The sequence below is a fragment of the Sipha flava genome, unplaced genomic scaffold (assembly GCF_003268045.1).
Source record: "Sipha flava isolate LNK unplaced genomic scaffold, YSA_version1 347_pilon_pilon, whole genome shotgun sequence".
Classification (NCBI taxonomy): Eukaryota; Metazoa; Arthropoda; class Insecta; order Hemiptera; family Aphididae; genus Sipha; species Sipha flava.
Window position 1 is genome coordinate 894 of NW_020273042.1, and position 19,621 is coordinate 20,514.

Here is a 19,621-nt window from a genome sequence, read left to right on the forward strand (position 1 = left end):
ATAGCTTCATAGATTATCTTGAATATAACTAAGATCTCGGAAGTTAAATTTCACGTTCTGTATAAGTAGTAAATAATAATATGTACTATTAATTTCTCTAATAGAACGGTTCAGATACTATTCGTTTTTTAAAAACAAAATAATGTTTCGTTATCAAAGTAGAGAAACGTACGCATGTTCAACTTTTATATAGCATAAAAAATTATAGAAATATCCCGAATATTTATCTAAACATTGTTGTCGTCAATATTACTATTATATTAATAAAACATCACCAATGCAGTTGTAAAAATTTCGTTTTAAACCATAAAAAATCTTGTATCACTTACCAAATAAGAAGCCAATCCATCCGGAAAGCAGCAATCCGAATGAGTACAGAAACAATCCCGATGTTATTATTGGATTGAAAAACAATACGTACGAAATCAAGCAAAATAGGACACTTTGTACAGAAAGTATCAGTGTACATAAACAAAATAGCGCAGTTGAAAATTCCATCAGATTGACACCTTGTATGAGATGTAAAGTTATGATTAATTGTTATGTATATTTATTGATTCGTTCTTGTTACTAAATACCTGCGAACATCGATCGGTTAAGGATTCCACTAATTTTTTCCGTCAATACTATAGACGCTCCAAACGAGCTGAGAAGAAAAAATATTGTCCTGTAATAAATAAATAATAAATCAAGTACCATCCGTAAAAGCTGTCGATAGTATTACTAAGTAATATTTATTCGATTTGTTTAAATCATGTTTCTAAAGACAAATATCATCAAATTTCAAATGCAACAACCATCCCTCTAATATTTATATAACTTTTTCGATTCTCGTAATAATATGTTCTAAGTGTAATATAATGATTTTAGAAATATAAAAAAAATTAATAAATGAAACGTATTAATAATAACTAATTACTTTTGATACAGCAACTATAGTACATTTAATAAAAATACTGTATGATTTTTGGTTTTAGAATTATTTCTTCATAAGTCCAATTATGAATTATGTTAATGGATAAATTGCTGTATAATATCTACCAATTAGAACAGCGTACGCACTTATAAGATAATTTTTTTCTTCAATGGTATAATTTTTAAAGTTAATAAATGTATTTAATTTTTTTCATACCATCACTAAAAATGTTTTTACTATTTTTCATAATTTATGAATCAATTTAATTTATTAATACTCTTAATAATACTAGTTTTCAAAATACAACAAAAATACAAAAAAATAAAAAATAAAAAATGCTGTTTTTACGTTAAAAATATAATAATTACATTTCTATGAACAATGCAATTATTCCATTTGTATATATCTTAACATCATTGCCAACAATAGTATGAACATCCTAAAAAAAAAGAAGTAATAATAATATTAGTGATAATTGGAATAGGTAATAACTACACAAATGAAGAATATAGGGCATATATAGATTTATTTAAAAGATATAATTACTTAGCATTGTTTATATTAATGCTTTCGTGTATTTAATTACCATTTTTTTTTTCATATCTCAGAGACATTTTTATTTTTATTAATTAAAAAATTAGCCGAAATGCATTTAATCATATACTTATGGAGCGTGTAATATAGACATAATGAAAAGTCTATATTTAAGCAAAACCGATTACGAATAACAATAAAATATGGTTAATAAGATCATGACTGTGGTCAGGTTAAACAGTATCAAAGCGTACTATAACGCTACTCTAATGATGGCTAGATCGTGCACAATTCCTCCAAATAAGTTAATAAATTTTGAAGTATATTCCAGATATTATTGGTATAATTTTAAGATTAATCGAACGATAAATATTATTACTTATTACAACATCTTTTTTTTTCTTCTTATTATTATTTTTTTTTTATATACTATACTAGATGAATTACCAGACTTCGCACATGAAAATAAACCTTATCTGTACGTCAGATTAAGTTACTATAGGAAAATAAAAATAAAATTGTAATCTTCGTTTTGTAAATATCATTAAAAATCATATAATATTTGTTTATCGACATCAGGAGCAACAATGTTTTGATTCTTGATAAGAACAATTTAAGAGACTTTTTAATGGTTCAGGTGGATCGAATCTGCAATCAAGTCCTATAAGAACTTTCCCTACATAACAGTAATGACCTGAATGTTTGATATTTTATAATTATAATTTCATAATTGTGGTGGATTCCTTTTAAACAATTTAAACGATTAAAATTTTCTACGAAATCACCCGATAATTTCAGAATTATTCTTTCTTCTTCTTATTCTATGAAATTATACTGGCATCAAGTTGTCACGCGTTTTTCACATCTGTCAATAATATACGTATATATATTTGCAAAAATATCAGATCATCAATAGGCATTGTCATCAATGACCCAATCTCATAGTACACTTGGCATAGTTTTTGGAATGTAGCTTCAAAATTACTTATAACAAATGTGAGATTGCAAATTTCAGTTGCTCCAAATGACGTAATTTGAATACAAGTAATAAATTTACATTTATTGCGCAAAAATAATTTTGGATCATCTAATTGGCCAGTAAGAAGTGATTTGATTTTAATTGTTCCGTTGGAGTAAAAATAGGTAACAGTACAATTTTTCTTAAAATGCAACACATGCCGTGTGTTTCATTGTTGAATTTTATTTTCTTGCAAATTTGTTTTAATTTTATACCGATAGCAATTTTAGAACGAACGCCCAGAATAACTAATGTATGGAGTAGAGTAATTGCGGGTACCCAGAATAACCCAATAACCGAATTATAATGCGATGTCATAATGAAGACTCGGTACATTCTTTATACTGTGTTTCTTGTCGTTATTTGATTGAAGTTCTCTTTCAATACGTTTGCAACGTGCCTCTAGTACTCCGATTGTAGATTTTATTCGTTAATAAATATTTTTGGTAGTACAGTTTATTATTACCAAGGCAATAATAAAAGTGCCAAACTGAAAAGTAAATAAACTCTACTGCCATCATTTTTCTTGAATTCGGCATTTCCATTATCTTCCTGTTGTGTTCCAAGTGCAATACATTGAGAACCTCAACATGCATAAAGTTCATCTCTTGTAGAAAGATAAAAAAAAGCGGTAAGTGTCATTTTCGGAGGAGAAGATAGTGCTCTTGGAAATTATTTTCAGATAATAAGACACGTTCACCATTTTTACTGACGTTGGTAACACAGAATCCTTTCTGTTTTTCCGGTTCCTATAGCAACAAAAATACAACAACTCCTCATTCGGGCTTTATCGAGAGTACTGATACTTTCCTTTCATATTTTTTGCAAAAAAATATTAACTCTATGTCCTTCTCCGTAATCTAATCTATCATTGTACTAAATTTCATCAAAATCTGTTAATTATCTTGGGAAAACAAATGAGACGCACAAACAAACATTAATTGTCATGTGTAAAGATTACACACAACTAATATGGAAGCATTAGGTTCATTAAATATATTAATTATTTAGCCACTTTATAAGTGAACCAGTGGATTTCATATCATTAGACTTTTCAATTAGCCAAATGTAATTGATTTTCTAATCAATTTTATTTGAAATGAAACAAAAATCGAAAGTTTCCTATAATAATTCCCGAATCTTAAGTACTAAAAATATATTATCTTTTCCAAATTTTTTACAAATCGTTCTCAAATATTCTGTATAGTGTACGGCTGCAACACGATTGCGCAATTTTTCCCTTTTTTACCCGACTAATTACACTACGACAAAATTACAACACCATTGCGCCCCGATCTCTTTTTACCTGTTGAAATCACAACACCATTGCGCACCAAATAATATGTGTATATACTATTTAGGTATAATAATTTAAGTAAAACATAAAACAATATATACAATACGTAATTTCTACATATAATTTTCATATACATGCACTCAAACTTATTACCTATGTTATATCGTGTTGCACGGATAGTGTATGCATATGTATTTTAAACACAAAAAAATAAATATATTTCAAGAAACTACTTACCACGGGTAAATTTATTGTTCTCGGATTTATGTTACAATTATTTAAAACTGTTTTCATCAAATGATTATACGATTTATAAACATCCATCCTAATTTGATTTTTAAACAAAAAGTCTGAAATCATATATTGTACTAGTCTTAGAGAGAAAATTAAAAATATGGCGTTTAATGACCGAGTTGTTTACTTACTTTCATTAGTTATATGCATAAAAATACTGTACTCTGTTATGTTATCATCTCTATTAATATATTTAATCAAATCTTTTGTATAGTTTCTTTGAAAGTAAATAAACGCCATATTTCCAGCATTATTCATACTCATTTCACCAGCTTCCTGATCTTTTACTTCAATCTAAAAAATTCATATGAAATTATTTCGAATAATTGTATAATCCCATTTCGCAGTCAAACATCATACTTATGTAACTTTATATGCAGCTCGACTAATCAAAGTTTGAAGGAACAACTTACTAATTTGTAATTTTGTGATGCAAAGTAGTCCAGTACAACGCAACTCATTGCTTCATTGAAACTTTCGTCAAAAATACATCGTTGTGTACTAAAATTTTTACAGGATTCATAATTAACCTCATCGTTTTTAAATGTTATTGGCATGTTTTTGAAGTCATTCCCAATTGCATTACAAAAATTGAACATTTGTAGTAAAGGAAGAAAAATGACAGAAAATAATAACCTATACAAGTGCATTCCATTATAAACACCGTGCGATAGTCCTTAATTAAGTTAATTTAATAAATTTTAATTTTTTTAAGAACGCAATACTAATATTTTGCATATTAGAAATGAAAATTAGACTCACATGTAGTCTCTAGAAAACACTTGCCAATTCTTTTTAAACAATGCTTTTATTCTATGAAAATCAATGTTATTTTCAATTTTCTTTAATTTATTCTTCCGTGGTACTTCTTTTGCCGGAACATTTTTAGCCATATGATTCTAAAAAATAAAAATAAAAATAACAATTAATACATTCATTTTTTATATATAAATATATAGATATATCATAATACAATTTTAATTTTTATATTCTATAAACTCGTGGCCAATAAATATTGGGTGATTTTAAAACGATAATTGTAATAAGTAATAATTGATAATTGTGATTCCGTATTTATTTTTTATATACATATTGGTTTTGGACTGTGAGATTTTTTGTGTATGTGAAACGAGGTAGTTGGATCAGTAAGGTTTTGGCAGTTTTTTTCATTCTGGGCCAGTCGTCCCGAAAAGAAAACAAAACTGTTGGTGTAGCGGATTTGAACTAAGAATGGGTAAAAAAATATCGATATTTTGATATCGATAATTTGTTTTCGATTAATCAACTTAATATTGATGTTTATGTTCGAAATGTTCAATTATTTTGTTTGTATTATTTTAGTTTGCAGTACACAACAATTATTATTCAATATAAAGTATAAAGTTAAAATCAGGGCTCGTAAGTTCATGTACTAAAAAACGCATTAATAAGCAAGCGATAATGCACTAACATTTGATGAAATATGCATTAAAAATCCTTTACTATGCACGAAAAAAAAGGTATAAGCATTTTTTTGAATAATAATTATCCATTCATATTTTTAAAAGTTATATTTTTTCTTCGATAACATTTTATTAAAATTATAATTAATGAACACACGTTGCGACGAAAATAGATAGATTACAATGGTCATGTCAATAGAAGGAGAGTGGTAGTGGTGCACAATAACATTGTTTCTGTGGTACAGCTTATAACTTATAAAACTTAATGTCATAAAAAAAATACTGAGATTTTATAAACAAGTTCGAAAAAGTAAATAAGAATGAATTCAAACATTTAATGATCTAATTTTTTTTTAACTTTCACGAAAAACGATTTTTCCGAATTTACATAAAATAATATGCGCTAATAACACAAAAAAATCAAATATATGCCAAATATACCAATACACACAAAACATGCAAAAACATGCTCTATTACTTATACTTTAGATTTTTATTACCATTGTTATAAAACGGATTTTTATCTCAATTAGCATATTTTCCAGTGTAGCAAAGAAAATATGCAAATGTATGAACTTACAAGCTCTAATTTTAAGTATTTAATAAGTATTTAAAAAATATAAGTTAAACAATAGTATTTTCTTGAATTTATTATTTAATGTATAATCGATGACAGATCTAGAGGGGAAAAAAATGTTTTGATGTTTTGAAACATGATGGTTTTTCGCCGATACTTCAATCACATCAAATATTTTAAAAATCGATGTATTGATAAATCGAATATCGATGTTCAAACATTTTTGCCCATCCCTTGTTTGAACCGACGAGTATGCGTTTAAAATTACCTGCTCTTAGTGAACCCCTTCTGATAATATGTAACTATTATTCTGCGATAACAATAATAAAAACGTATAATATTTATACACTATAAGATAGATCTAGTAAAATCAATTGGTAAAATAATATGGTTATGTTTTCCACGAAAAATTTTAGGTAATGTATATATGAAGGGTTATTTGTTAATAGGTTTACGGAATCAAATCGATACAACTTTCAGTAATATCAATACTACAGTAGGTACCACAATACAAAAATATCAATATCAATACTAATATTGCTGTTGATATTATTTATGCATATAAAGTGCAAAAAATGTGTGTTTTTTAATACTTGTAAAGGATAAAAAGAAAAGTAGTTGCAATATTTTCTTCGTAAAAAAAAAAAAACAATTCAAATCCACTACTTCACATTGGTAATGCATAGTTAAATATTACAAATTTTGAGTCAAAATACTTCGTTTTTGTCTTGATTGCAGCATAATTCTAAAAAAGCTGATTCCAAAGAATCTGTATTACATTTGGTGAGAATATCTTGGGGTGATTTTTCTTCAATAATAACTCCATTTCTCATCAGGCCAATCTACAACAATAATTACAATAATAGTTATTCATGAAAAGTTATTTTTATTGTTGAACACATTAACAACGTTATATCATGTTTGTAATTAAAATATTACATCTTCAATAATTCAGTGTTTATAAAAGTCTTTAATCAGTTGTTAAGTTTTGGTAGTGGCGTTATATTTTCTGTTTTTTCAAAAAAGAAAAAAAATTACAAAATATTAATTTAATTACTTATAGACAAACTTACACAGTTAGCCTGATTAGCTTCCTCGATATAATGAGTAGTTATTATAATGGTTTTTTTATGTTGAACAACCATCTTTGTGAACTCAGTCCAAATACTATAGAATACTGTAATTAATTTATTCGAATTCAAATAATTTATATTTAAATAAATAGTTTACTCGTTTCTCAGTATAGGATCAATTCCGACTGTTGGTTCATCCAATATAATCAATTTTGGATCATGCAGTAACGAAATAGCCAGCGATACTCGTCTGCTCTGTCCACCACTGTAAAAAATATAATAACAAAATAATATTTGATTAATTTACAAAATATTCGATAGATAAGATTTAAAATATCATAATGTCCTTGGAAATAACCTGTAATTTTTTTTATAATTATTGTAATTTGCATAATTATAATGATTTTGTTTTGTAAACAACAACTTCAGTGATGTGATAGTCGTTTTTCAGAATGTTTGCATAACCTAACTAATTACCATAATATAAATATTTTTTCAATATTCTTAAATTTTTAAATTAAATTAAACTACCTTGTACATGTTTAAAGCGGTATCCGGAAAAAAAATCAGAAAAAAAATCCAAGGGAAAAAAGTACCAAGAAAAAAAGCAACCGGTAAAAAGTACTCGAACAAAAAAGTACCCAAAAAAAAAATATCCAAACAAAAAAGTATCTGATTTCCTTTATATTATGAAGAAACAAAAAGAAATCAAAACAATATTTGGTAATCAATATTATAAATTAAAGCTAGTAATATAACTAACTAATATTTTTTCTTCAATATACATGATAATAAAACAAAATTTTTAATGGATACAGTTAGTTAGCTCAGATAGAGCATGATTAGTTTTAAATTAAATTAATGAACAAGCAAGTAAAATATATATATATATATATTTGAACATATGCAATGTTGATTAAAAGCATAATGTGTTCGTTTAAAGAAAAATGAAATTACATTGCAAGAGTTATTATTAAATATTGCTAGTAATCGAAGATAACGAACTTTTGACTAATTTTTTATTATTAATATTTATATATTATTATTTTATTATTTATTTTTATAATATAGTACTTTTTTTCCCAGGTGCTTTTTTTCTTGGTACATTTTTTTCCTAATATCGTTTAAAGCTTCTTCTAGAGTACAACAAAAAATACATTAGTATAAGTAGATATAGTTATTTGTTATACAATTTTGTCAATCGATTATTTATCTCAAAAACCCAATTGTACCTGCATACAAGATAAAGTTATCATAAAATGAATAACAATTTTAGACCCATATTAAAGATAATAGAATATAATTTTAATCCCTCCAAATAGTTTTGAAATTTTTTTTCATACAAGTGTACAAAATAACTAAACAGTCTTAGTTTTAATAAATAAACGTGTTTTATCCATGTTTAAAGGCATATTTTCGACATTTCTGTTTGAGGGGTTTCACATTTTTATTATAAAATAAGTGATTATATAAAAGGTGAATGTCTTTTTTTGTCAGTTCATCAATAATTTCTTCAGTTGTCATTATATAGTGCTTATTTATTAATTACATCGCTAAGCCGTAAACTCTTTTTCTTCTGAGGGGATCAAGACCTGGGAACCCTCTCCTTCAAATATACACCATCGTCTACACTATTTGTATTAAAATATTTAAAATGTTCAATTATCAATCAATATAATAATATTAATAATAATAATAACATTATGAATTACCTACCTCAAATCTTTAATGTAACTATCCGTGTTTGATAGTTGTAGAAATGTGGTAAGTTCAACTTTTTTTGTTTTTATACTTTTCTCATTCATCTTATACAATGTTCCGTAGTATTCAAACGTTTCATTTATTGTTAACTCTGTCTCCAAACATAAATCCTTCAAATATCGGATATTGTTAAAAACACAATATTAAAATTCATATAAATTGAAGTTTTACTTGTGGCATGTATCCAACGTCTTTCAAACTTTCTACTTTTAAATCAATAGTACCGGAATCTAATGTCATTGTTCCTAATATACAATGAAGTAGTGTCGATTTGCCACAACCACTCGGACCTAAGAGACCATAGCTAAAGTAATAAAAGGTTGCATTCATTATTCATATTCATTATTATATCAATATTCTTATTATAGTAACAACAGTAATTAATAAAACCATAAGAAATTGTTTTAATATTCAATATTTATATAAATTGAAAAATATTTTGCGTTAATCAATAAAATTATGACTGAACTTAACTTAATTGGATAGCTTTTTATTTATTTAATTTTATAATTTTTTTTTTTTTATACTAACTGAATAACCCTGATTCGCACGGAACTGTCTTAGCCAGCACACATTATTTTAGTTGTCATTACAACCAGGGATAGGAACCAAACCGAAAAGAACTGGTTCTAACATTGGAACCTTTTAAATATTAGGAACCGAAACCTTTTATTGATAAATTTAGTATCGAAACCGAATCGGAATTTTTAAATTATCAAGATGTTTTTAGGTTCCAGATTGAAATAGTTTTACTTTTCATAACTTATTAGTTTTAACTACTGTGTTTGTAAATAATCAAAGAGTCATTATCATAGTATTTATATCAAGAACTATATAAAATTCACATTTTGGATGTGTACCTATTTAAAATTATTACATTTTTTAAGCGTTTATTACATGTATATTTATCACCAAATAGTATTTTTTGGATATGTCTTTCATCATTATATTATTTTTGAAATAAAGCAATGATAATAATTAAATAGACACATTGTCTCTAGTGTATTATTATGGCAAACAATGCGTATGTGAAATGTTCCGTCAATCGAAAATAATATCTTTTCGACTGTATTTTATCTAATGTTTCTATATTTAAACAACGTCTATTGGAATTAAACAAATGACAAAGGTGGAACTCGTCGTTAAATTATTTTGAGTCAAACTTTCAAAGCCGGCACACTGTAGTATCGAGAATTTTCTATGGTTTACTGTACCTTTGGATAGTGATATTTGGAGAAGGATGTAAGTGAAAAGAGTGATTATATCTATAATAATTGGATTGTGGCATAAGTATTATGGTTTGAGTTTTGTACGCTCAAATGTATATGTCTTGGTATTGAGGACAAGAAGAAATCTAAAACTAATGGGGTTGTGATAAAATGGCTAGTATGTGGGACCCTGGGGTGAAATAATTTTATATTTAATATCTTGGATCACATTAAGAACCATATGACCTTAGTAAATCAAAATTATACATCTCCAGTTGCAGTGTTTAGCGTTAAAGTCTCCTTCAACAATAAACGTGCGGTCAGAAGAACGGTGAAATAGCTCGATTATTATTTTTCCGATGGTCTATAATCGTGCCTTATTTAATACTAACCCTAGTTCATAAGAGATCCGAATAGCACGACGATACGATAATACTGTTCAGTATCGTATTTTCTATACTTGCGTATATACGTTATTATTTTCAACTACGTTAAGGTGCAATCTCACGGCGCATGGCGCGTTACAGCATACACGCATACACCGTAGGAACGGTGTTTCACGGCGCGACGCGTCTTTTCCCGATGATTGTCGGTATCTGTGACAAGTGACGCCAAACGAAATTTTGAACGTACTAATCAATAGCTACCCAATTTACGTTCCACCCCACCCGGGAATGTGCTTTCGGTGGTTGGTAGTTCACCCCTTCTCAAAAATGTTTAACCTATTTTAGCATTTAGGTACTAAAACGTCTTAAATAGCAATAATTGCTTATTATTGCTTATTGCTTATTAACAACTATTGTTAAATGAACAGTATTGTAATTTACAGTTAGTTGGATTAATTCACTTTTAATTCGTATACTAATGCACCACGGCACCAACCACCCTTCTAAAAATATGATCTGGTCAAGACTAGACTTGAACACTGAGTTCAGCGCCACTTTCTGTGACACGAGCCAAAGGAAATGTGGGGTGGCTCGTAATTAACGCCCGGGAAATGCGCCCAGAAATGCGCCCAGAAATGCGCCGTGGGATTGTGTAACGTAAATAACGTGGGCATGTGCGGTGACTTGGTGCACAGACGAATCACGCGCGTCGCGCCGTTGGATCGCGCCTTTTAGGCCTTTTATGCTGTTTTCACGCACACACCGATAAAATCGGAATCGGAGTTAGTGCTTTCGCACGTAGACCGGACCGGTTAATTTGTCGGCCCGGTGGACGATTCCGGAATTCGCAGTCGGCGTTGAATTCGATAATTCGAATGTCGGACTGATCTCCGAATTATCGATCTCAATGTTTTCTTACACAAACGTGTACGCACAGGTTGGCACAGGTCTTGTCGGTAACGGGGGGAAACCTTAAAATAGTTTTATCGATATGATACGGTTCCTTCCAAGTACATTACACTTAATATATGATGAATCCAATATCGTATTTTAATGTTGTCACTCCGGTACTTCCTTCGAAGGTACAGTGGCCCAAACAGATGGCGCTTGTTAAGAACAGCACACATTGTTGAGAACAACAGAGAAAATAACTAAAACACGACTTCACCCAAGTGAGTACAAAAACTGTTTACCATTGTTTCCTCGTTATGTGTGTGTGTGTATGTGTGTGTGAAATAAAACCGTCTTAGGTTTTACCGGTATGTGTGAAAAAATCGAACAACCGGTACCGGCACGGGCGTCGGCTCCGGTTCCGATCTGATCAGTGTGTGTGGAAAACGGCCTTCGGGTACCAATACTCAATACCGGTCTGATTTGAATTTAAGATTTAACCAGTCCATGCTAATTTTCTAATCCACTCTCTTCGTCCTGCAGTGTTGTCGACATGTATGTAAGTATTCGAACACGAAGGGTTGCGTGTTGGCCGTTTCCGCATACACGCACCTACAATTATCCACCAGCATTTCATGTGCAGCTGTTATCGCACAGCAAACAAGTGACTATTTTTGAATTGATATCAAATTTCATACTGTAGCCGTAAATCGTTTTGCAAATATTAACTTTAGTATAGTATATTATTTCGATATCCTTAACACACTACAATATAGATGCAGATATTGTATATTAATGTAAAAAGTGATTCCGAAAAATTCCACTACATTCCATCCAACACTTCATAAACACATATAACTCATACTGTACAAATAAAAATGTTCACTTAGTCTAGTAACAATCCTCACAATATGTATTTTACAAAAAAATTTACTCAAATGAAATAATCCATGCGAAACAAATATTACAAAATTACAAAGCTAATTCAAATTAAAATACTATTTTTTAATTTTTGTTCATATAGAATATTTAAATTGAATAAAAATCCAGTTTGTTTGATAAATTAGTAAATTTCATTAAAGCGGTACGCTCTATTCGATTTATAAGAAACATTAATCGCATTCTAAGTAGACTATAGATAAGGAAATTAATTAACAATAATAAAGTCTCCACACAATACGTAAAAACCTAAGTAAAGAGGATCAACTCTCTTATAATAAATAATTAACCTTATTTCACATAACTCACTCAGTATTATAATAATATAAAATGCTTCAAATCCATTAATATCAAAACAAAAACAAAGTTCCGGTCAAACAATTTATTCTGCTTATTGATATTGAGATGTATCCGAACAATATAATCATACTTATAAAATATACATTTCAAATATATATATTTTGGGTAAAAATAAAAATACCTTAACGAAAAAGTGTATAAATATATTTTTCAATGAGTATTTAAATACAAAATAAATAAATACATTAGAAAATATTTGAAATAATTTTAAACCCTATCATATAATGCTTATCTACAAAAAATGTTTGTAGCTGAAAAAAGTCTAATTAAATTTTTGGTTACATGACAATGCGTAGTTTCATAACAAATCTAGTAGCATAACATTTTTAAAGACGTTACACCTACGTAGGTAGTGTTTGTCTTACAGACGTAAATGACAAACATACGTCCAATAGCCAATTTCTGGTTATAATTACGTATTACATGTTAAATGTACGTTCAGTACCCAATTTTAAGGTATATTATAAATAAATAATATTTAAATTAATGGGAACAAATTCATTAGGTTTCCATAAAATTGAAAGTAAAAGAATAATTATGTTTTTTTTTTTTTTTATGCCTATTGTAGTATTTAAAAGTATAACATCGTTAAATTATTTTTTTAAAGCATTTCATTTTTTTTTTCGTTTTAATAGGTTTTGTTGAAAATAATTACCATAAAAAATGCATGTATCAAACCAGCATGTACAAAATGGATATGTTCAACCACGTTAGTTTAAAAAAAAAAAAAAACGAAAATTGCATTTATGAAAAAATGTCGTACAAACATAATTACGAGTACTTACATTGAACCTGATGTAACGTTCATATTCAAACCATTAAATACATTATTTGCCCCATAGTTCTTGTACGCATTTGTTACTTGGACTTCGTATTGAATGTCTTCGTTAATCATTTTATAATAATTCTGTCACTATTCACTAATTAAATATTTATATTAATGTATATAATCTTACACTACAGCAATTTAAGTATCGTCTAGAAGATTGCATGAGTCAACATTTTATTCTATAAAAAATAAATAAATAAGTAAAACTAAATCACTGGTTACAACTTTAGAACTTGTACCGACCACGGGAAATTAAATAATAAGCGATACTTCATGAACGGTTCTGGCATATTACCAATTATAAACCTTGGAAATTTGAATATCTTTAGTACGTTGTATGGTGTGGGAAAATATACCTGAGGGGAGTTTATCAGCATGGTTAATATTGAAGGGCAATAATTACTTTCTTGACCTCATCAAATGTAATGTTCTTGTTTTAACTCAACTTAAAATCTGAAAACAATTAAAATTTAAGTTATTACTCATATATTTTGTGTATTGCAAATGTGACAAAAACAAAAAAAAAAGTTTATCTAACTTTCGAAACGAGAAAAATGTGATCTAAAATTTGAGAAAACCTAAAATTTCAAGTGCCTGGAAATAGTACAATTGTTAATGAAATATTCCAAAAGTATGGAATATACTTAATATGCTAATAAATATAGATTTCAATAAATTTTTTGAGTCACTGCAATTAATACTTATTTATTTTATAGAATAACAGCATAATTAGTTATTTTACTTAATAACTAAAATCATAAATGGAATTATTGAATTTTTACAAAATTAAATTTTGAAAATACTTAAATTATACATATAAAACATGTATGCAAACATTCAGTATTTTTTTTTTTTATAAAGTTGCAAATATAATAACTTGTCGCGACTACCCAAATAGCATTTTCGTAATAATATTATCTAATTAATATCATATCTTCATTTTAAAAATAATATTATTAAAAAAATGTTAACACAATTTCAAATAATTATTTTTCATGATAATATTATAAAAATATTAATGATATGATATTATAAACAAAATTAAAAATTGTTAAGCTAAATTAGTTATCATTATGTAATTAAAAACGAATTTTTTAAAATATATTTTGAATATTATAATATGTCCTCATAATAGAAATAATATTATTATAGTTTAAAATATGTTTATTTTACTATGAAAAACGATGTTTCTAAATTATATTTAGAAAATAATATTATTTCGTAAACAAAAACAAAAGTTTTAAAATGAAATTATTTGATATTTTTGGGTGGATAATGGTTTCAAACGTGCCGCCAATATTTCAAAAAAAGAATTTTATTGTGGTATACGACCCATGTCACGTGACGAACAATGAATATCATGTATTCATACTGTAATAGTGCAGATTACAGTGTGTTTATTTTATTCAGTTTTATATTTATCGTTGGCGATTTTATATTTTGAAAGAATATTGAACGGCGATCGGCATAAGGTGTTCGGCGGTATCGTACTATCTTATTTTAATAATTGTGCATGTATGATATTTATTATTAGTTTTTTTTTTTGCCTTTTTGAAAATTACAGCAACTAATATTTATTGTTTTATACTTTTATACGAGTTACGAAATTTGTTACTTGTTCCTATGACTTAAATTCTGATTTCTTACTCTCCACCTTGTGTATTGTATTGCTGCAGGTATCCTCACGTAAGTAAATATTTAGTATCTGCTTTACATTTCTACTACCCGTAAATGTATCTAATACGTACAGGAAGTACTAGTTACATTTATTTAATTTTTATGTTTACAATTTGCTGTAGTTTATTTATTATTTATTATAACTTTATTTTTTTAATTTATTATAAGTAATTAAGTAGAATAAAGATATAAATCTAATATATGGCGAAAATAACTACCTAGCTGTAGATGCTTATAATATTAAATTCTAGGTTGAATGTTAAATGGAAATTAATTTTGATGGTTACCTATACCTAGGTAATAATTGTTAAAATCTTATGTTGTACATGATAATTTTAGTATAATTCGTCAACATGTATAGATAAGTATCTATATTAGACATTTTCAAAATGTGTTGAATAATTCATTAGTAACCTAGTGCTGGTTATATAACCAGGATTTAAAATAGCGAAAATCTGATAACTGTTTAAAACGACACCACGTCCGTATGTCATGGTATCGAATTTTTATTATTTTTACCTAATGATAAAAATACATAAAATAAAAAATAAATTAATTTTGTAAATTTTCCTAATACATTTAAAATTTAAAACATAGAGCGATTTTTCATTCTGAACATTTTGGTTTTTTTTCAGTCTAAGATTCTTAATAAAACATGCCATATCGTAAAAAAATATGTAATTTTAGTGTTAGATCTAAAAGAAGGAGAGTGGCAGAAGAATTTACAAACAGTGTTCGAATAAATTTGGTTGACCCTGTATTATCAACGAATCTAGGAAAAAATATCCTGTACTAAAATATTCGAATCAAAACATCCAAGATCGAAATATCCAAATAAAAAAATAATAAAAATCTGTATATCTGTACATAATTTTTTTATTTTTATATTAATTTTTTATTTAGATACATTGTTCATTTTTAAATCAAAATTAACATTATTTAATATTTTTTAATATAATAATAAAATAATAATAGTAAAAATAAAACTATGTTACTTTATAACACACTACATAAAACTAAAGATATAATTATTTATGCTTAAAGATGTAGGTAATTTTTCTATTATCTATCTTATATTATTCTTATAATGTTGATTACATAATAAAAAAAAAAATTATTACATAATACAACATATTATTTTTATTATTATTATTATTTTATAACTGTATTATAAAGTATTATTAATGTTAAATGTTATTAAAATGTGATCTAAAAATGAACAATTATGTATTTAAATAAAAAATGTTATACAGATTTTTATATTTTTTTTTTTTATTTGGATATTTTGTCCTATATATTAGTTATTTTATCCCTGGATATTTTATCCGTTGGATATTTTAACCTTGGATATTATGACTTGGATATTTTATTACAGGATATTTTGTCCCAATACCATTGTCAACATGTAGTACATTGGATAATTTTACTACCACTTCAAATTTGAATTGACAATATATTAAAGACAAAATAACTTTTTTTACCATCCTTTCAAAAACCCGAAATTCCAGTAATAAATTAAATACAATTCATATTCATAATAATTTCAATAATAATCAGATCATACCAAATAATATTAAAGTATATAATAATTCACCTGAAAAACATAATAGTTCTCATTTAATTGATGGAATTTTAAATTTTAAATCCTTAGATGAAATTAAATGTTTAATTAGAAAATGGGCCATAGAGTTTAATGTACTTTAAATTGATTTCTTTAAGATACCGAATGAAATACCGAAGTACATATAACTACGTAAAAACATGAATAAAATATTGAGAATTTCTTAATTCCAAGAAGAATACTTAAAACGTTTAAATGTATTTCTTCCTCAATCACTATGAAACAATTAAATCTCACGTAATATTACAATGTACTATTTTATTATGATCTGTGTAGTTATGTGGAACTACATTAAAAAAATATGTTATAAAAAAAAATATTAATTTACAAATACAATTACTTATATATTTTTTTTACGTTCAAGTTAGAATAGGTTAAATTATTTATAAGATATTAATTACTAGTAAATAAATAAGTAATGATACCACGATTAATTGCTCATGAATAAAAATATTTAAGAATTGAGTAAATAGCAGGAAGTAATTAAGTTACAAAGAATAAACATAACATTCGATTTACATCTTATGTACATATGTACAAGGAATAAAATCAAGGTTAAACGTTTATATGTTTTATCTTAAGTGGGTGTGATTCAATACAGTTAATTTTTTATTTTTTATTTATTTAATTATAAAAAAATAATAAGTTTTTAATATTTTATTCCTACGATTAATGTTTAGTAATAAATTTCTATTGTTCTATTGTATATATTGTATACATAAATGCAAGCCTGGACATGAACGAGTTAAAAAGTTAAATTTAAGTTAAAAGTTAAGTTAATTTTAACTTAATTTATTTGAATCGAAATAAACTTTAGAATCTAAGCACTTTTTGAATTTACTATCACCAAGACGTAATTCTTTAACCTTCTTTTTTTATGTTGATTGTGGTACACCAAATGATATGACTACTCTTTTGTACCCCATAACACCATTTATAATTGTATAATTGTACTAACGGTATTTGTCATGGATTCTAAAGACCATTTAGCTTTATCGGCTTTTCTTTTATAGTTTCGTATTATTTTCTACTTAAATAAATAATATGAATAATACTTATTTAATTTGAATATTGTTATTATTTTATTGACTAAATATTTTTGTTATATAATTCTATAATAACTATAATATATTATAGTAAATAGTAAAATAATAGGTAATAATAATAAAGTTTTACAATTGTTCAAGTGCAGCTGGTCAGGGAAGACTTTGAAACTGAGTCTCCCCTGAAAAAAAATAGTATGTAATTTGTAAGAATAATAATTTTTAGGAATATTTTTATGAAAATTGAAAAAAAATGTTTTTCAATCATTGTTATTTAGTGTTTATGTTAGGTGATTAAGCTAATAATAATTTAAATGTTTACTCTCTTGAATCTTTACTCATGAGCTGCCACTGTAACCTAGTACTTTTATTAGAAAAATCAAATGGAATATAATTTAAATATTTTCATAAAATATGTTGGGGTAAGATGAGGTACTTCCCTATCTTTCCCAGTAAAAATAACTTTATCTTGCCCCTCTCGACTATATTTAAATCAATTTAAATTATCACAAATCGCCCACTGTAAAATTAGTAATGATCACCATACTTCAAAAATGCATATAATTTCCTATAATATAGAACTATATAGATTGGTAATAACTAGGGACCAGATTTATATGCAAATGCATATATGTATTGGAATAAGCTTTTTGAAATCTGATGAGCATTGTCCCCGATTGAGATCTTTCTTATTAAAATAATACTAATTCTATTTTGAATATTTTGCATATTTTAACCACGTTAAACTGGACTTTGGACTGAGAAAAATAAAAAGGCTTACTAGTGACAGTGCAGATCCTTAATGGACTGTTAAGCTGTTGAAAAAGAAGAAGCATATTTCAACATTTTTACCTATTAAATGCATATTCATTGCATATTTGTAGTTTTATAGTGCATATTTATTACATATTTATAGTGCACATTTTATATAGCACATATATTCGTTTTCGTCATATTTTCATGTTCACAGCCACATAATATCGATAAAATTGCGACCGGTCGTTACTTCCAAAGATAAGATTACATACTCATATCTCATATTATAGTCATATACAACATATATATATATAAATATATATTTGTCGACTTGACGACAAAATATTTTAAGAGCTTTTTTATATTTTTTTTAATACCGTATTAATTAATACTTATTTTTACATTTAAAATACATTTCACATATTTGTACATAATTTTAAACAATATTTTAAGTGAATATTAAAGTACATATTTTATAGCATATTACAGCATTTTTAGAAGCATATTTTGAGGATTTTTTTAGCATATAAATCAGGTCTCTACTAATAACATATACTTTACTTCAATTTTAAAAAAAAAATCAAATTCATGACAAACGTGTTTTAGATTGATAATATAAAATAAATGGTAAAATATAACAGCTATGCATTCAATATTACCCATACTGCATTATAACTGATTAAATAATATAACATTTTCCGATAGATATCACTATTAGCAGCATTAAAATTAAAGTAAATAATCTTGCCTCATATCTTCGTCTTTCCCTATTATTATATTGATATAGATGTAAATCACTAATGTACAATTCTCAAAAATATATTATAAAATATTTTCGCCATAACAAGTTATTTTTAAGTTAAAACCAATAGGTGCGTTACCCCAGCACCCGCACTTTCGAAATCATGAATTGTAATCAAGCAGTATTATGTACTTTATTTTGTACAATTTTGTACAACTAAAATTAAATTTTGTACAACCCCCGAACCTCCCCAAAAT

The 19,621-nt window shown here is 26.6% G+C and overlaps 1 protein-coding gene across 2 annotated transcripts; it reads right to left on the reverse strand.

Annotated features, from left to right (window-relative positions):
• Positions 1-301: 301 nt before the first annotated feature.
• LOC112687357 (uncharacterized ABC transporter ATP-binding protein YvfR-like) lies at positions 302-13,786 on the reverse strand. 2 transcript variants are annotated; one of them, XM_025560004.1, is made up of 13 exons: positions 13,482-13,786; positions 9,084-9,216; positions 8,868-9,022; positions 7,309-7,416; positions 7,152-7,245; positions 6,795-6,920; positions 4,822-4,958; positions 4,473-4,560; positions 4,191-4,353; positions 4,003-4,115; positions 1,285-1,355; positions 579-667; positions 302-509 (listed from the first exon to the last, which is right to left on the reverse strand). In XM_025560004.1, exons 1-13 carry the CDS (start codon positions 13,589-13,591, stop codon positions 322-324), a joined length of 1,575 nt encoding a protein of 524 aa, XP_025415789.1. In that variant the 5' UTR covers positions 13,592-13,786; the 3' UTR covers positions 302-321. The 2 variants fall into 2 exon arrangements, with proteins under 2 accessions (XP_025415789.1, XP_025415788.1); XM_025560003.1 differs by having other exon boundaries at positions 4,473-4,695.
• Positions 13,787-19,621: the final 5,835 nt, after the last annotated feature.